The sequence below is a fragment of the Melanostigma gelatinosum genome (assembly GCF_949748355.1).
Source record: "Melanostigma gelatinosum genome assembly, chromosome: 2".
In the NCBI taxonomy this organism is placed as follows: Eukaryota; Metazoa; Chordata; class Actinopteri; order Perciformes; family Zoarcidae; genus Melanostigma; species Melanostigma gelatinosum.
In genome coordinates this window covers 13,626,377-13,646,256 of record NC_136635.1, presented here as the reverse complement: position 1 = coordinate 13,646,256, position 19,880 = coordinate 13,626,377, and the positions used below count along the sequence as shown (strand labels likewise).

At 46.0% G+C, this 19,880-nt stretch overlaps 1 protein-coding gene across 2 annotated transcripts; it reads right to left on the bottom strand.

Moving 5' to 3' along the window:
* Window positions 1–1,024: 1,024 nt before the first annotated feature.
* Window positions 1,025–19,145, bottom strand: myzap (myocardial zonula adherens protein). Of its 2 annotated transcripts, none has more exons than XM_079287792.1 (14): window positions 19,023–19,145; window positions 18,262–18,336; window positions 9,248–9,340; window positions 8,358–8,522; window positions 8,168–8,260; window positions 7,952–8,065; window positions 7,696–7,860; window positions 7,196–7,321; window positions 6,305–6,433; window positions 6,129–6,223; window positions 5,363–5,468; window positions 4,082–4,165; window positions 3,752–3,858; window positions 1,025–3,648 (listed from the first exon to the last, which is right to left on the bottom strand). In XM_079287792.1, the coding sequence occupies exons 1-14, from the start codon at window positions 19,092–19,094 to the stop codon at window positions 2,844–2,846; spliced, it is 2,229 nt and encodes a 742-aa protein (XP_079143918.1). In that variant the 5' UTR covers window positions 19,095–19,145; the 3' UTR covers window positions 1,025–2,843. The 2 variants fall into 2 exon arrangements, with proteins under 2 accessions (XP_079143918.1, XP_079143919.1); XM_079287793.1 differs by having other exon boundaries at window positions 7,696–7,848.
* Window positions 19,146–19,880: the final 735 nt, after the last annotated feature.

Genomic DNA, 19,880 nt, shown 5'->3' with positions numbered 1-19,880 from the left:
AGAAACAGTGTAAGAAATAAAATTCAGTCGTAAAAAGTAAAGGAGATTTAAAACATACATTGAAACAATAATTGATGTCTCCCTGAGACATTACGCTGCACGCAATCAACCATACACTGCCGCAATTCCATACACTGCCGCAATTCTGCAATTACTATTCAATTATATATATAAATATATTTTTCCATACACGTGTGTGTGTGTGTGTGTGTGTGTGTGTGTGTGTGTGTGTGTGTGTGTGTGAGTGTACCAAGTCAGATCACACCATACACTGTAAAACATTGATGGCTTTCTTACATTTTGTAGTTTATTCCACATGTACCCTATAATCCTCTTTTCTTATCAGAATCCAACAAACTAATCAAAACAGGTGTAGCATGTGTACTTTGTGCTTTAGATTTTGTCCCTGTAATCCTCTAACATCTATTTTACCCTTTTGTTTTAATGTACTACACAAACCTTTGGAGAGGCTTTTTTCATGGATCTGCAAATGTTTTTGCAACGTCAGTGATGTGAACAAATTCTTGCAACACCATGTCTGGCCTCAATCTGAATTGGTCGATCATCACTGTACAACATATATGAATCGAAATTACAAGTAGGATTTGGTTCGGTGAAATAGCTGAAATAGCTTGCATTGCGAAGCCTACTGTATATAATTTCCAGTAAAGTATCTGAAATCTGCCAACTATACAGAACAGACAGTTCCTAAAATGTAGTCACTGAGGTTTTGCATATTTACATAAAGGTTATCTGGAGTTCAGTGTTTATGCATGACATTAAATGTGAAATTGAATCATTACAATGGATGAAATATACAAAACATTTCTTATTCTTAAACAATTCTTAAAGCTTATTTTGTGTTTCTAACGAGATAAATTCAGACAGAGTGATCCGAATCGATGAAAAATGAAGTAGTCAGACGTATATACTGTAAGCTTCAGGCTTTAAAAATGTATGAGGTTGCACAGTATGAAAGCGCTGACACAATCAGGATGTCTGGTACTTATACAGCAAAGTCTTTATTATCCAAACATATGCTGGCCTCTTATCATTAGTCGCAGTATGATGTGTAAGGAAAAGGCACATCATAAAGCTTTTTCAAACACAGTTGTGGCAGTGCAGATAACAGCTGGATAATACTTGTGCCTGTGGCTCAGGAATGGCAGTCACCTAAATAAGGTCAATATCTTTAAAGTGATTGAACAGTCTTATCATCAGCACAGAAATTGACTTAACCTTATATTACTATATTACCCTGTTGCCAATTCAAAGATATTCATCCCACCCCCAGTATCAGATAGTAAGCTGTTCACAAAGGCACAACGCATGTTAATAAATATGTTGTACATAATGGGACAAAAACTAAATAATATTCATTCAATTTGTACAGTGCCAATATAAAATGATATGAATATAGACATAATAACTGTATCAACCTTCATGTAAGACTGAATGCTCATAGCTCTGTGAGCAACACCAGTAGGCTACATTCAGTGTAAACAAAACAGATAAAATCTTATAGTACATTACTTACAAAATATCTATACAGAGCATCAAATTATTTACACCCTTCAGCAAGCAACATTTTATTTTCATTAATAGTGCTACGTTAAAACATAGACTGAAAACCTACATAAGACCTTTTACACCACCGACCAGACTCAAACATATGAGATAGTGTTAGAACTAATATGCATATGTGTCATGAATGGTGATTTTGAAAAACATAACTCACAATAAAAATATGAGTGACGACAAGTGAGTTTAAAGGATTCGTTCAACATTTTAGGGATCACACTTCTTTGATTTCTTCAGAGGAAAGGATCAATACCACTGACTACAGTAAATATGTGACTGCACTTAGCTTAGCTTTAACCACAGAAACACAGAACTGTACAGTCATGATGTACAGATTAGCTTAATGCTAAGATAACTGCAGCTACATATTGTTTAGCTGAGCATAAAGACGGGAAACAAGTCTCAAAATGCATCTACCAGCACGTGTAAAAGTGTAAAAATGTCAATTTTCCATTTGATGGGGGTTTCTGGACCGGACTATTTCTTGACTCAAGTCTCCACAGTCGCTCTGTAAAATGGAGAATTGGCGACGCACTTCAGTTACCGGTACCCTTCCGCACCAGCTTTAGGAAGTAGGACCGTCAGTTTTTTTCAAAAAGTCAAGTTTGAGCCAATTTGTGTATCGTGTAATGCATCCCCAATGTGTCTTGTGAGACTTGGAAGTTCAGCTCACTCATTATCCTGAAAATCTTGACCCGAAACAATGCCATTGGGTTGCATATCCTTGTATGAAATCCTGCTTTCTTATCTGTCTTTTTACGAGCTTCTGACGAGGGTTCTGAGGATGTGTGGTGAAAAGTAGTGAAAAGTGAACACGGTTGCACTGCAGATCCAGTCATTCATGATGCCTCCACGGCCACTCGGGTTGCAGCCAGCAAGTGAGTTGTCAGATGTGTTGACATTGAAGAGCAGCAAGCTGCTTTTTATGTCACCAAACCCGTATCTTTCCAGACAAAACGGTTTAGAACCCAAAAATACGTCAACAAGCTGCTTCTTAGATGCGTCGATGCAACAGGTCAGAATGATAGTGAATTTCACTTTTTTGTTACTTTTGAACGACACCTGCAGGCTGGCTCTTTCCTCCCGTTTTCAGTCTTTATGCTAAGCTAAGCTAACCAGCTGCTGGCTGTAGTTTTGCAGTTACATTCCAAAATGTTCGTGGTATCAGTCTTCTTATTCAACTCTTGGCAAGAAAGCGAATAATTTAATTTCCCAAAATGTCGAACTATTACTTCAAGATCACTCTATGTTTATCTTTTTCGTTATTTCCTGAACGGTGTATCAACATGAGGGCTTCTTGATCTTGGTCGAGAAGAGAGCAGAGAAGAAGAGGATTCCTCAGGACTTGGTGGTGTGTCTGTGTTTGTTTCTGCGTCGACCTCATCTCTGCCTGACTGGACTGGACTCACAGGAGGCTCAGACTCAGACGGACGGGTGGAGGGGAACATCCTACTCGATACTGAGGGGTTGCGCTGCAGGAAATGGCTGTACTGGCCAGGAGTGTACTTCAGTAAACTGGACTCCAGCCTGCTTGGTGGAGGGTTATTAGACGTGAACGTCCTTGGTCGGATGGACATTGTTAGGTAGTGGAATGGATATTGAAGGGGAGGTGTAGGGGATGAAGGTTGTGTTGGGAACTGAGGTTGTACTTGGGATGGAGGTAGAGTGGGTGGTGGAGGTTGTGTTGTGGATGAAGGTAGAGTGGGTGGTGGAGGTTGTGTTGGGGATGAAGGTAGAGTGGGTATTACAGGTAGAGTGGGTGATAGAGGTTGTGTTGGGGATGAAGGTAGAGTGGGTGATAGCGGTTGTGTTGGGGATGAAGGTAGAGTGGGTGATAGAGGTTGTGTTGGGGATGAAGGTAGAGTGGGTGGTGGAGGTTGTGTTGGGGATGAAGGTAGAGTGGGTATTACAGGTAGAGATAGAGGTTGAGTCGTTGATGAAGGTAGAGCAGGTGATGGAGGTTTCACTGTTGGTGGTGGTTGAACAGGTGGAGAGTGTTGAATTGGATGGAGATGAGTTGCTTCATACAGAACAGGAAGTTGAACCTCATGCCTTTTTGCTTCATGTCTGCAGATGCACAGTCAGACATCAGAGTAATAAACCACATCTAAATGAAGCACCAAATATGACCTGATGCTACTGAATATGTTTCTCTGACTTTGCTTCTTACCTGGGGAGCAGATCGCAGCCTACTGCAATCTCCCTGGTTTCCAAAACCTCTTGTGGTCTATTCTGTATGGACATAAAATACTTCAGCTTGTCTTCTAATTCATTATTCTAGGAAAGAAGAAACAGGAAACAACACTGTCAGGTCAGGTACATGCAAAGAACTGCAGTCACTTAACATGTGCAAGTGACTAGATAGGTGCAGTGACGCGAGGAAACCACACAGACATTGCGAAAAGTTCAGGTGATCGATTGCTCAGCAGCCCAGACAGATTACCACACCACACCAAAATAAAAAACTCACAGTGAACACACAGCGACGGACTTGTCTTACCTCACACTCCACTATCGCGATTCTGTCCAGAAGCTCTGAGATGAACATGTCCTTCTGGGCAACTCGACCTCGCAGCGTTTGAACCTTCACAAATTAAAGATTGAAAACAATTATCATGTGTTTTCAGTCGGACCTTTTCTCTGCTCTGCAGTATAGATTGTTGGATTTCCTAATCATTTTCTTTCAGGAACTAACTCTGTGATTTGGTTCGAATTATAGGGAAAATAGCAATGGAAAGGAAAGCTGCATTTAAACCACTCAGTATTCATTAATTATTCATTCATCAATGGAAACTTGTACGCTCGCCTGTAGACAAATTTGACATAGTTGTATGTCTGGCTGACTTTCTAAGTTGCATTAGCAGTTCATTAGAATGTATTGAAAAGTGTACTAATTGAACACTATCTTTATTTTACTCAATATATATTCAAAAAGAATCACATAGTTATTTCCAGGAATGTTCTTGGAAATGATTCAGAAAAGAAAGACCCATAAAATAAACCGTTACCGTTGAAAAAACAGTGCAACCCTTCAAGAATATTCCTGCTAGCTACAGTATAATGCAGTGATTCTCAACTGGTGGGTCGCGACCCAAAAGTGGGTCGCGGACCCGTTTTGCCTGACAAAAAAAAAAAAAAAAAAAAAAAATATTTTGAAGGGCATTTTTTATGCAGCGGAATTATTCCAGCATTTGTGGTGTGGGTTGTGAAAGTCAAATCATAGGAAGATCTCCAAAAGACAGAAATGGCCAGAGAGACCAGAGTCATTAGACTCTGACTCATAGAGGTGAATTCTTCAAACACTCATTTCTCTTTTTAGGAGAGACTAGACGTCTTGAATATAGATATGTATAATGATGTAAATGGTATATATATATATAAATGATTATATATATATATAATTTTGGTGGTGGGTCCCGGCTTGTCATTAAGGGGTGATGGTGGGTCCCGCAGCCAGACCAGTTGAGAACCACTGGTATAATGGATACTGAATACAAGGAGGAACTTTTTGAAAAACTAAACTGTGTTATGAACGCATGAGGGGCCAGTAAAGACCTTTATCTTTAGATAATCTATTCTAAACCAATAGGCCAGCACAACGCTCCACCCTTTATTGACTTTGGTTCTGATTATGTGTTATATTTCTTGTGTGCATTGACGTCATCCATACACTGGTTGGTAAACAAACTTCCTCTACTTCAGCTGACGTTGCATCGCATCCACACCCATTACGAAAACACAAGAAGAACAGAGGTGCCGCGGATAAATGAACTCTCCTCACCTCCTCGATCATTCCTTTGACTTTTCTCTGCTGGCAGAACACCATGTCGTTCAAGTGTTTGATTCTTTCACGGAGATCCACAGATTCAGATTGCAGCTCTTTGGACCTAAGCAGAACCAGAAACCAGGTAAACCCACATATAAAGCTATCATGCTGGTGAAAAGGGGTTCTAGAAATGTGCAGCCGCTTCAGCCATTCTCCGATCGAGGATAACAAACTTCAGAAGGAAAAAAAAGGACTGCAGCATACTGATTGATTTGCAGTCTTTAAAGGAACAATGTGTAACATTTAGGGGGATTAATTGGCAGAAATGGAATATAATATACAAAACTATGTTTTCATTAGTGTATAATGACCTGAAACTAAGAATTGTTGTGTTTTATTTAGCTTAGAAAAAGCCTTTTTATCTTCGGAGGGAGCGGGTCGTCTTCCACGGAGTCCGCCATGTTGCACCGCCATGTTTCTACAACATTACATTTGACATTATCTGGAGGAAGGCTACCGAAACTCAGTATTAAACTTCCCAGGATTATTAAAGACTGAAGTATTAATCAGCTCCGACGTTGCTGGTGTTTTTTCATTCGTACTTTTTATGTTTTGGTGTCATTTAATATCACGCTGAAGCAGCATTTCCACAGCTCTCTCTGTCGGGCTGAGCTCCTCCAACAGGACTGTGTCATACAGTTTAAATTCTCAGAAAAAAAGCTATTAAGTTGACCTCGAGTTGGGATTCGTCATACTGGTTCATGTGGGAATTATTTTGTACCTTTTGACAACAGTTGAATCAGTTGTGTCTGTCAGCTCCATCAAGCGGAGACGCTGTTCACATTCCTCCAGCTTCTTGCCGAGTTGACTCTTTTCCTGTGAAAATATGTTTTCATTGTAAATTTTGAATATCTGCAAGAAGTGTGGTATCTTTGTCATGTTCAAATTTTGCCTTACGTTTCCCATACAGTCCAGTAGGCGCTCCACTTCAATGATCCTCTGGTCTCTCTCAGCAATCTTGGCCTCTGCAATTCTAATGTTACTCTCTGCTTCCTCCAGTCGCCTGATGTACTCATCGAGTTGAGCCTGTGTGAGCAGACATACATTTGAGGATTAGATTTAAAACGGCTCATCAAACGTCAGTGTTGTGGCATTGTAGTGTTGTGGCATTGTAGTGTAGACTTCATGAACCGAGACCAAGTTATGACCAAAACTAGACCAGTGCGAGTCCCTCAATGTATGACACAGTTATGATAAAAAAAACAGACGTGCAAACCATATGGGTACTCTTCAAATTGATCCGAAAGATCCACATTCCCATAAAAACACCAACAGAATACAAATACTATTCCTCTCTCTTGTATCGCCACTTATACTGTATATGTGCGTATGTATAAGTGAACCATTAGAAATGTCTTGATAAAGCAGTCAAAGGGCTCTGCAGAGGTGAATTTTATGTGTCGGAATTTTCCTTCGTTTGTTTATGAGCAATCACAATGACAATAAATCTGCACAGGCAGTTTAGTGATGAAATAAAATCCAAGAGTCTTCCTTGTCTGAGACTGAATGAAGAGGTGGTCGATTAGAGGACAAGCACAAGGCCTTCAAAAAGTGGTCTTGAGACCAAGACCGATCTCGAGTACTACAACACTGAATGTAGCATCGACATTTTTGTCAGTTAGAATACATTTTCTCTCGAGATAAATCTTCACCGCATCACAAACTTTGTGAAACGCGTCAAGGAATCATCACACGTTCATCCTGTTCTTATGAAACATAAATGCTGGTATCTATTGGCACTGAAACTTCACGTGTTTAGTAAATCAATAAGGAGTAAAGAATGCAGACCTGTAGGTCTTCAACTTCCTCCCTGTGCTTCCGTTGCTCCTCCTGCAGCTTCTCCTCGTACTCCTGCTGTAGCTTTGCTGAGAGCTCCTGCAGCGCCTGGCTGTTGGCCTCCCGTGCAGTCTCCACCTGGAAAATTCACAGCACAGCAGAAATTGATTATTCCATATACTGACAGTAGAATAGAAGATGCAGCTGATGTGTTAGTGTGCTGCAGTGAGCTGATCTGTTGTCAAGTCTGCTGGATCAAAGCGTACTACTTCATCTGCTGATTCTCATCCGTCTTAAATCTTTGACATTGGGGTTGTTTGCTGTCTAATGGAAAGCGAGCGCACATCTAATGTTACTAACTCATCAGACCATTTTGGAACAGGCCACTTGTAACACCTGCTGGGTGGATTACATTTCAATAAATGTGCCAGTGCAGGTTTTCTTTCTGTCATGTATTGAGTTGTGTGGATGCATCAGGGTATGTGTGAATGAAGAAGAAGAGATGTAGTTACCTGCAGTCTCAGAGTCTGGTTTTCAATCTGCGTGGCTGCCAGCTCGTTCTCCTTGTCTCTGAGTTTGTCTTTTGTTTTGTCACAGGTGCTCCGCAAACTTTTCACCTCGTCTCTCGTGTCTACTCTTTGCTGACAGTTCTCCAGAAGAGATTTCTGCAAAGGAAACTTATTGTAGTCATCAAGCCAGCCCTCTCTTTGATGGCATGCAGCTGTCACGGAGCAGGTCTTTACAGACGCAGTGACATTGATTTGTTACCTGCAGGCCGATGTTCGCAGATATAAGGGAGCTGTTCATCTGATCGAAGCTCTCCATGGCTGTCGTCCGGACCCTCACCTCTGACTCCAGACTCCTCTGATGTGAATTGGCAGCCTGCATACACACATGGCACATTGCATTTTCACATTTATTCACAGCTTGAAAGACTGAAGTCTGATGAGGGAGTTCGGAGCACGGTGTTACATAATTAATTACCTTGATTTCCTGTGAAAGCTTTTGCATTGATTGCTGCATTCCTCCAAACTGCCCGTACATCCGCTCTCTCACCTTCTCCAACGAATCTCTCACCTGTATACACAAAACACACAGATATTATCCACACTACATCCCACACAGCCTTGCATAGATGACGTAAAGGCCCGGCTGTTTGTTAGTTTCCACTCACCTCCCTGATGTACTTCATCTCATCATGAAGGTGAGTGACCGTCCACTCTCGTGCCATCACCTCCTGCTGTCTGCCCGAACCCGTGCTCTGCACTACGCCGTACACTTTGGGCCCTTGATTCTCCTGCGCGGTCTCTGGAGCCCCATTGGCCGTGTCGCTGAGGCGCTGAGGGAGACAGGAACGCACCGGTCAGGTTTCTGCAGCCACCCTGCACTGAGGCTGACTTCTACCGTCTACCGCGTGTTTGTGTGTTCGCTTATGTGCACAAATGCACACTTTCAAGTGCATCCCATGTTTGTGTGTTTGTGCGTGGATGCACATGCCTGCGTATGCACACTTGATCAAGTATTTCCAGTACAACTGCTGCTGAACACTGGAAACAGGAGGCTGGGAACAACCAGCTAAAACAAAGTGCAGGGTGTATTGAAGGTGTCATGTTTCTGCAACCCAGTAAATGAGCTGCTGCGTGTCTGCCTATTGTACCTCTCGCAGCCAGGCGACTGATGCACACCAGCCGAGAAGAAGTGCAGCATTTTAAACAATGCGCTGACTAAATAACAAATGACAGTTATAGTCCTGGGCACCAATACATTACAGAACTGAAGCCTAGAGATTACATTTCTATCAATATTTTAGTACCGTATAGTGCAAGGGGCACATGCTTTGTTTGGGGATTAGAAAGAATTATCTCTATACAGCTACAAAGACAGACTTCAGACGTGGAATTTGTTACAGTCATCGACAAGCATATGCTCATGTTGAATATCCGTGAATACATTATTAATGACAGCCCTAAGGTGCATGCACAGAAAGGTGTTTTTACAGAAGGATGTCGCTGAAGCAGTGGCAGTGTCATGCCTATTATTCATGTGTTGGATGCGGCTGTCTACCTGCTGAGGTGACTCCCTGCCAGCCGGCCTCTCTCTCTGGATCAGCCCATTCTTCTTCTTCCACGCCCCATTGACACCCTTCTCTCTCTCAGCCTACAGAAAGAAGACACAAATAATCATACAATACTCACACAAATGTTCAAAATAAGTGTTATTATTTTGTGTACACATTCTGCGGCACTGAAAGACCTTGTAATTTACCGTGTGTTGCAATAATTCACTCTAGTCTGTCATTGTGTTTGGTCACATCTAGGTGCCAAGAATGAAGGCAAACAAACTGTTTTGGAAATGTTTGCCATTTTATTATCTTTCATATTTAAATCATTTTGCACTCGTTCCGTCTTAATTTGTATATGTTGCATCATTTTCTACTTGTATGTGTATATTACATTTTTGTCAGTGCGACAATGTTGACTTAGTTATCTGGAGATCATACTGTGTAGGAAGGGGACCTTTAGGGAACTGTAACTGTTCCACCAATTAAGGTCTGTTGCAGACTTTGAATTGAAAAGCTTTTTCCAGCCAAAATAGACAGACAGACAGACAGACAGACAGACAGACAGACAGACAGATAGATAGATAGGTGTCAGTCTCCCCATCTCTCAGAGATAAGAGTGAGGAGGAGCTAGAACAAAGACGCCAGTGTTGTCGTGTGGACAGAGCCATTCCTCATATTTCTCCACCTCTTCATCTACAGAGGAATGTTGAAGGCATGCTAATAGGCGGATCCGAATTCCAGCAGATGGAAGATAAGAAAAGCCATGTTTATGGTTTAACAACACTGTAGCTCAGAATAACAATGCTCTATGTGCCGTCACTTCAGCTCTGACTTTTACAATGCAAATACTTGACCCCACACTGTGGTGGACAATGTAACTGAAACTGCAGCCAAGTAATATTCGTGGAAGTTTTTTTGTTTTGTTTTGTTGCTTTGAGGAGCATGACCTCCGCACAAGTCACTGACTCCCAGAATCATGTACCGGTAAACATGTTGTGGCAGCCGGGGTGGGCGAGCCCAGGGAGTAGTGATGGCAGGAAGGTACTACAGACTACCAGAGAGAAATGGATTGCACTTTGCACACGCCCCCTTAGTGCCAGCAGGCAATCAGCGCAACCAGGCACACCTGAGAGAGCCGGCCAGGGGAGCTTCATGGGCGGAGATAAAAGGAGAAGGAAGATGTGAAGTCGGGGGAAGTAACTTAGGTGAAACCATTCAAGACGGTGAGAGATTGTGAGACTACTTAGCCAACGACCCTGGAACGGAAGACTACCCCCACTGGATTGCCCCCGGCTACTGACCCCTGCTTGGAGGAGACCGACGCCCCTGCCCCATCCCTGGACCGTACGAGAATTGCGCCTTGTGTATCAGACCCCGGAACTGCACCTAGACCCTTCTCTTGCTTAACGGACCTGTATTGGCTGTGTGGCTGCTGTGTCGTTCCCAATATCCCAGTAAAGTATTTCATTGCCACGTCTTTACGTCTCCGTGTCTTTATAAGTATTGCATATTGTCCAGTAACACCCCTGACCACCCCGGGGCTGTTACATTGGTGGAGAATGTGGGCATTCTAACCCGCTTCTGGACAATATCTAATATTTATATTACGCGTCGTATCGACATCAAAATGTCCGCGCCCAACCCTGTGCAGGAGCTTCTCGCAGGTCTCATAGCCAGCAATGCGGAGACTCAGAGGAGGCACGAAGAGGCACTGCAGCTGCAAGTACAAATGCTGCAACTTCAACAGCAAACACAGCACCAGCACCACCAGCAAATGGAAAAATATATGGAGGTGCAAACCAACCAACAGGAAGTGAAACGACTGGAGCGAGTGAATCCCTCGCGCTTCCTGGTCAAACAAACAGCCAGTGACGAAGTGGAAGCTTTCCTTCTGACTTTCGAAATCACGGCAAAACGTGAACAATGGCCCGAGGAACGGTGGGCAGACTTGATCGCTCCTTTTTTGACGGGCACCGCGCAACGGGCGTACCAAGACCTAGCCAATCTTTCACCCGTCACCTACGCAGCACTGAAGGAGGAAGTGCTTCAGCGTAGCGGGGTGACTCTTCTGACAAAAGCGCAGCGATTTCATGAGTGGAATTATGATGCCACCCTCTCTCCAAGGGCGCAACTGTATGATATCACGCGGATCACTACCGCCTGGCTGATGTCGGAGCCCCTCTCCTTTTCCCCCCTTGATCGGGTAATCATGGATAAATTACTGAGGTCATTACCGTTTGAAGCAAAAAAATTGGCAGGACAAAAAAATCCCCGCAGTCTCGAGGAACTGACTGAGGTAGTGGAGGGCTGGCAAGCGGCGCAGGCTCTGGTGCGTGGGGGAAGACCGCCCAAGATGGAAATATCCCCCCGGCCCCGACTGTTGAAACATGGAGATTCCCCACGAGAGCCGGCCATGAGGACCCCTCCCGTGGAAACCCCCCAGCGCAGATCCCTGTTAAACCCCGACACCCGCAGGTGTTATGACTGTGGGGAGATGGGACATATTGCCTGGAACTGCCCACAGCGGGGGGACGCCCCCATGCCCACAGCTAGCGAGACTAGTCACCCCTGTGGACTACTGACCACCTGTTGGGCCCAACAGGGCGATTTGGCCCCACTCACCCCAGTACGAGCGAACGGGCATGACGCGACCGCCCTGGTCGACTCCGGCAGCGCCGTCACCCTCGTCCGCCCCGACTTCGTCGAGCGACCCTATCTGAAAAGTACCGTATCAGTCACCTGTATTCACGGGGAGACCAGAGACTACCCCACCGCGATCCTAGAGCTTCACACCACCCAGGGGAAGAGCACCGGACCGGCAGGGGTGGTACCCGACCTACCGGTGGACCTCCTGATCGGAAGGGACTCCACTGTCTTCCCGGGGCTATGGAGAGGCCTGGCCAACGGGAAGAAAGCCCCACCACGAAAACCACACCGCACACCAGGAAAGTTGTGTGGGTTCCAGGGGGCCGACCCCCTGAGCTCCACGTCCCCCCTCTCAGAAGGCGCCGCCAGCGCCGCCGTCCGGGCCGCGGAAGCCGCCATCCGTCCAGCCAGGGAGGAGGACCCTCTTCCAGCCCCCGAAGAAAGGGATCCAAGCCAGGCCAGTGAGGACGCCTGGGCTGATTTGTTCCCACTAAACCCCGAGGACCAACCCCTGCCTGCCCCTCTAGCGGGACGCTTCGGGACCGCCCAGCTGGAGGACGCCAACCTCCAAAATGCCCTGCGACAGGTGTCCGTGGTGGACGGCAAACCCATGGATGGGGTAAGACAACTAATTTACCCTCACTTTGCCATTAAAGCTAATCTGTTGTATCAAGTGGTAATGAAGGACGGGGCACCCCTTGAGTTGTTATTGGTGCCCCGCCCTTTTGTGTCGGTGGTGCTCCAGATGGCCCACACCCACCTGTTGGGGGCCCACCTGGGGGTGGAGAAAACCCTGGACAGAATCAAGGCCCGGTTTTACTGGCCCGGGGTGAAAAAAACGGTGGAGGACTACTGCCGGAGCTGTCCGGACTGCCAGCGGGTCGCCCCCCAGCCGCACCATCGCAATCCGCTGATCCCCTTACCCATTATTTCAATTCCCTTCAGTAGGATTGCGATGGATTTGGTGGGACCCCTCCCAAGGTCCAGTAAGGGATTCCAGTACATCTTGGTGGTGCTGGATTACGCCACTCGCTACCCAGAGGCCATTCCCCTTCGGACCATGGCCACCAAAGGTATTGCCAGGGAATTAATGATGTTATTTTCTCGTGTAGGCATCCCGGACGAGATCTTGACTGATCAGGGGACCCCCTTCATGTCAAGAATCATGAGGGACCTGTGCGGGCTAATGAAGGTAAACCAGTTAAGAACGTCGGTATACCACCCGCAGACAGACGGCCTAGTAGAGAGGTTTAATCAGACCCTGAAACGGATGCTCCGGAAAGCCATGGAGGCAGACGGACGTAATTGGGATCAGCTGCTCCCTTTCCTCATGTTCTCCATTCGTGAGGTTCCCCAGGCCTCCACGGGATTTTCCCCCTTCGAGCTGCTGTACGGAAGACGGCCCCGGGGACTCCTCGACCTGGCCAAAGAGGCCTGGGAACACCAGCCATCACCCCACCGTACGCTGGTGGAACACGTGGAAGAGGTAAGAGAGAGAATGGCAACAATTTGGCCGATGGTTCGAGAACACATGGCCGAGGCCCAGACTGCCCAAGCCCGGGTCTACAATAGGGGAACCCAGCCCAGAGAATTTAGCCCGGGGGACCGAGTCCTGGTATTAGTCCCCACATCTGAGTGCAAATTCCTGGCTCGGTGGAATGGACCCTATGAAATAATGGAAAAAATAGGAGAAGTGAACTACAGGGTAAGACAACCAGGGCGACGACATCCAACCAAGGTGTATCACATTAACCTGCTAAAAAAATGGGTGGCCCGTGAGGCCCTATTTTCCCTCTCTCTCTCTTCCCCTCCCACCACAGGAAAGACGGAGGCAGTAGAGGTCCCCATGGGAGAGCAGCTGACCCCCAGCCAAAAGCAAGACCTCCGCGAGCTAGTGGACCGATTCCGGGACGTCTTCTCCCCAGAGCCGGGGTACACCGACCTCATCCACCATCACATACATACCGAACCTGGGAAGAAGGTACGTCTCAGGCCGTATCGGGTGCCAGAAGCCAGGAGGACCGCCATTGAGACAGAGGTACGCAAAATGTTGCAGGCGGACATCATCGAGCCCTCCAGAAGCGAGTGGTGTAGCCCCATCGTCCTCGTCCCCAAACCTGACGGCTCAGTCAGGTTCTGCAATGACTTCCGCCAGCTCAACCAGATCTCCAAATTCGACGCCTACCCGATGCCACGAGTGGACGAGATGATCGAACGGGTAGGGAGTGCCAGATTCATTACCACCCTGGACCTCACGAAGGGCTACTGGCAAGTGGCCTTGGCCCCCGAGGCCCGAGAGAAGACAGCCTTCGCCACCCCCGAGGGGCTGTACCAGTACAAACGGCTCCCCTTCGGTCTCCACGGGGCCCCACCTACCTACCAGAGGCTGATGGACCAAGTCCTTCGGCCCCACCGAGAGTATGCCGCGGCGTACCTAGACGACATCGTCGTACATGGGGAGGAGTGGGGGACCCACCTGCGTCGGGTCGACGCCGTGCTCCGAGCCCTGAGGGGAGCGGGGCTAACAGCTAACCCCAAAAAGTGTCGCCTCGGCCTCCGAGATGCGGATTACCTGGGGTACACCATTGGGCGAGGTTGCGTCAAGCCCCAGGTAGGGAAGGTCGAGGCGATCCGGGAATGGCCCCGCCCCCGCACCAAGAAACAAGTAAGGGCATTTATTGGACTGGCGAGCTATTACAGGCGATTTGTCCCCCACTTTTCCTCCCTTGCAGCTCCCCTGACGGACCTAACAGGAAACCGGCTGCCAGAGCGGATCCAGTGGACAGCAGAGACAGAGGAGGCCTTCGAGAACCTCAAGAGGGTGCTGTGTTCAGAACCAGTGTTGGTGACCCCGGACTTTGAGAAACCGTTGGTGGTCCAGACCGACGCATCAGAGACCGGGGTAGGCGCCGTCCTGGCCCAAGTACAAAATGGTGAGGAACACCCGATAACATACATCAGCAGAAAACTCTTGCCCAGGGAACAGAAATATTCCACAGTGGAAAAAGAATGCCTAGCCATCAAGTGGGCCCTGGGCGAGCTCAAATACTACTTATTGGGACGAAAGTTCACTCTGGTCACCGACCATGCCCCATTGGTATGGATGTCAAGAAATAAAGAAAATAACGCCCGGGTCACCCGCTGGTTTCTGTCTCTGCAGCCCTATGCCTTCTCTGTCGTCCACAGATCCGGTGCCGCTCACGGAAACGCCGATGCCTTGTCCCGCAGGGACGCCTGGTGTTCCTGGAGCAGTCCTCCCCCCAGGTCAGATTTAAGGGGGGGGGTGTGTGGCAGCCGGGGTGGGCGAGCCCAGGGAGTAGTGATGGCAGGAAGGTACTACAGACTACCAGAGAGAAATGGATTGCACTTTGCACACGCCCCCTTAGTGCCAGCAGGCAATCAGCGCAACCAGGCACACCTGAGAGAGCCGGCCAGGGGAGCTTCATGGGCGGAGATAAAAGGAGAAGGAAGATGTGAAGTCGGGGGAAGTAACTTAGGTGAAACCATTCAAGACGGTGAGAGATTGTGAGACTACTTAGCCAACGACCCTGGAACGGAAGACTACCCCCACTGGATTGCCCCCGGCTACTGACCCCTGCTTGGAGGAGACCGACGCCCCTGCCCCATCCCTGGACCGTACGAGAATTGCGCCTTGTGTATCAGACCCCGGAACTGCACCTAGACCCTTCTCTTGCTTAACGGACCTGTATTGGCTGTGTGGCTGCTGTGTCGTTCCCAATATCCCAGTAAAGTATTTCATTGCCACGTCTTTACGTCTCCGTGTCTTTATAAGTATTGCATATTGTCCAGTAACACCCCTGACCACCCCGGGGCTGTTACAATGTAAAGACGACTCAAAGATATCCCTTTGACATAACTGTACGTCGTTGTCAAACATTTTACTATGTCAATTGTTAACTGACTGCTTTGTCTTACGGCAGCATTGAGAAGGACTCGACTGACTAGATTAGCTCTCATGTATCTCTTTGTGCTGAATTGTGTTCACGTTGAAGAGGCTTTCATCCGTTGTGGAGATGAAATTCAATGTAAGTGTAGAAACTTAGCAACTGTGTCTAAGTCCTGTGTGTGTGTGTGTGTGTGTCCTGGTGCAGATGTTTTGCATCTCATCTTGGCCATAGTCACTGGTCGGAATGTGTCCATGATGTTTCAGGTTGCAGGACACACCCTTTCTAATGTGATGGTGAATAACCACTTAACCCAGCGTTCCTACTGAAGCATAATATCTTTAGCAGAGGATGTTTCTGTCATATCCTTCCTCCTTGATTAAGTTCACGCCTTCTATTTTTCCTTTCTTTTCACAAAGCCACAAAAAAACACAATCAAAAAGATGCAACTGATCTACATTTGACCTTCCCTCTATATTGCAACAAAAATTTAAGTTTGAGCAACTTCAGTGGAAATGTGTCAAAGCACATTGGCAACATTTTTTTAAAAAGGACGTAAATGCTTCACGTGTAAATGAAGGAATTCAAAAAGTTGACTGTAAATCATTCCTGTTGTGCCACTTTTGAACGTTGTGCTGGTACTCAAACTAAATGCTGTTGCAACAACAACAGAGTTACGTGTCACAACCCTAAGCTCAGCGCTGAATACATAATGAGCACATGAAGAGGACACAGAGAGGTGAGCTTTTAACCTCTTTGACCCTGATTTTCTCCTTCAGTTTCCCCTGAAGTGGCTTCAAAGTTATGTTTTTTTCCACACTGTTGTACACTTTTAAATGCACATTATAGCATATTAGATGGTTATACAACTTCAGTGAATTTACATTAGGTTATATTGAGTGAGTGGGCCAGCATCATCACAATTATATGTTTGTGGAAACTTTTGGACCTTATACCAGTGGTTTAAATTGTCCTTTTTTTAAAGAAAGGGAATAAATGTATTTCCCTTTCTTTCTGATTCTTAAGGATTGATATCGCCAGCAGCTGGTTAGCTAAGCTTAGACTGGAAACAGGGAAACAGCTAGCCTGGACCTGTCCTAAGTTATCAAGCCTCTAAAGCTTATTAATCACACATAACCCTCTGCCATTAAACAGCAATTTGTACAGTAAAACAAACAAGAAACAACATAATAATTTGTAAGCTATAAAGGTGCTGGTAGGCATATTCTGTTACTATTGAACGGAGCCAGGCTGTTTCCTCCTGTTTCCAGTCTTTGTGCCACCTCTTGGCTGAATATAAGTACATTTCCCACGATGTTATTACCCCTCCAAGGCCATTTCTTACTATTGTGTTTTTACTCTCTACATTTATTACCACCAATTTCATTGCACCTCAGTGCCTCAGTTTATTGTCTTAAACAAATAAAAAAAAGTAAAAGTGCCACACTGCTGTTGGAGCTGCAGGTCTGTGCAGAATGAGTTGCAGTGGTGCAGAGTTTGTATCTTCACTAAACACACACTAAAGCACACGTCATCATCGAGCACATGGCTGTTACTCCACTTCGTGCTCACTCTTGACCAGACTGTCCTCTGTCATCAGTTCCAATAGTCATGGTCACACCCTCCCAGAAGGAAGTCCATTCAGAGATTGTGGTAGCGTGCTATCAGTGGGGGTGTGGTAACTAGACAAATACCATACTCCCTGCCCAAGGTTCATACAAAACACACCACTAGGGTTCTGTAAGGATTCAGCACGTTAAGGACCAGAAACCCTCTCAATGCCAACAATAAGCAAAGTATCACAATCAGGTCTCACACTCTCCCCGTCGATCTCTGGCCTCTGGGCCGCAAACAAAGGCAGAGGCAGAGCCACCAATAGCAAACACCTACACAGCCTGCAGCATACTCACAATCATAGTCCACCCAATGTGCACTAACAGACAAGAAGACTGTACAGAATGTACTCACGCACTTCAACGTGTTTGTTTAGTTACCAGCGTTTGTCTTCATACTGTGTCATGTAAGATGTTTCATGTGGCATATCGAATATATTGTCCGTTCATTTTGAATATATTTTATTGCATGGAATAGATTACAACACAGAGTTGGACTTTAGCTTTGAAGTAAATGTGAAACAGCTGTGTGTGCATTATCTCACTCACACACACACACACACACACACCCATCTGTCATGATTGTGTAACTGGACCAGATGATAAAATACACATCAATCTCAGTGGCTCCACCATCTTTCTTTTATTTGTATTATATGAAGAATGAATGTTGTATTTTCAGCGCTTATCATTCTCCTAGATCACTATTTTTGAGAGTGCCTTGGTGAGAGTGGCTTCAGTTAACTCTGTTCATTAAACCTTAATCTAAATAGTGGTGTCAAGCAAGACTTATAGGCAGGATGCAGCATGGTTAATTGTAGAATTTCAATGAGGGATTTATATACGACTTACTGTGGCTGAGTTTGTGGTTGTTGGCTCCTTGTGTCCATTGTCTCCTGCATGTAGAGTTAACCTGAGGATCCTCCTCTGGGAAAAACAAACAGACAAAAAGCAAATAAATGATGTTCTGCACACAAACTGACGTTGTCACCGTGAAAAAATACAGAAGAGTTGACATTGAAATATCACTGAAACTGAGGCAGAGAATGGTGTGTTTATTTATAGTCAATGGAACAGAGCTGTAAACAAAGTTTATGTAAATGCTCCATAACTGTGCTACAACTGTGGATACATTTTAAAATTTACACCACAATGAGCCCTTTGTTTGGATATTCCCCAAAAAACGTAAAAGCAGTGATGAACATACTCATACTCAGTTTACTGAATCATAATAGGTTCTTTCTTCGTGAGAAAACAATGGGAATAAGTTTAAAGGCCTGTTTAGTACAAAGGCCTGTTTTATCAGAGAGCTGTTCAAATAAACATGACAGCCTGCACACTCAGCTCACATTACATGCTCCTGCAAGTGAGCACATCCTACAACAAACTGTTAGATGATTAGGGAATAGAACATGTTTGTTGGGACTGGGAGAATGTAACTCACTGTATACAGACAAGAAACCAGTGGCTAAAGAGTTAAAAGGAAACGGGGGACAAACAGAAGAGGGGGGGGGGACACTGGACTGGTTGGAAAACACAGAGGAGAAGGAAGAGAGAAAAGGGGGGAGACAGAAGGAGAGTTTCAGTGTCCTGACTCATCTCGGACTTCTTACCTCACTTGAAGGCTCTGGAGAGTCCTCTGTTCTGGTGGTGGAAACAGTTCGTCCTGCACCGTAGCGAAGCATGTCTCCTCTTCTGTCCACTCCTCGCTTCTCTTCCTCTCCCTCTCCGGACCTCCTCCCTCCCTTCCTCTCACTGCTCCTTCCTGAGTTCTGCTTAGACTCTCTGTGCGACCATCTGCCCCCGGCTCCAGCCAGGGAAGAGGAGGGAAATTCCACTCTGTCAAGTCTGGTGCTATAGTGGGAGTCCACAGGGCAGAGGTTCCCTCTCCGTCTGTGAAATGATCAGGTGAAATCCAGTCCTACACTCAGCAACACAAATACAACTGTGTCATTGTCTTAATTCCAGCCTGACTGCTCCTAACTCCACCGGGTTGACAGGCTGGTCAGTCTATCAGCAACCTCCCTGCCTCTTTCGCTCTGTCTCTGTCTCTCTCTCTGTGTCTCTGCATTCCCATCAGACCTGTCGGTCCACATTTCAGTTGCCTCCCTGGTTTGTGCCTTTCTGCCCTGAGAGCATGCCTTTCACAGGGAGGGGCCTCTTTCTTGGGCTGGAACAGGTGCAGCCCTTCGTTTCAACAGGAGTGGCTAATAGGAGGTGTTGGTCCTTACTGTTCACGTCACAGTGTGACACCTGTCAGGGCTGTACATGCAAATTCTTATTAATGCTCTCACAGTATTGTATTTCAGTACAAATTTAAGGAACTTTTACTTCACTTGAGCTTATCCTACTTTACACATTCAGTCCATCAGATTTCAGAGGTGAACTATTCTACAGCTTTAGTTATGGTCACTTTTCAGATTAGGATTTTACAAACAAAACAGATGATAATCGTACAACACATAATGTAT

Excerpts from the sequence above, each read along its gene's own strand:
- myzap (XM_079287792.1), bottom strand. The coding sequence starts at position 19,094 with ATGCTTCGCTACGGTGCAGGACGAACTGTTTCCACCACCAGAACAGAG. Across the intron at positions 18,337-19,022 it reads CTCCAGAGCCTTCAAGTGAG|AGGAGGATCCTCAGGTTAAC; the intron begins GTAAGAAGTCCG and ends TGTTTTTCCCAG. Across the intron at positions 6,434-7,195 it reads AGGAAGTTGAAGACCTACAG|GCTCAACTCGATGAGTACAT; the intron begins GTCTGCATTCTT and ends CTGCTCACACAG.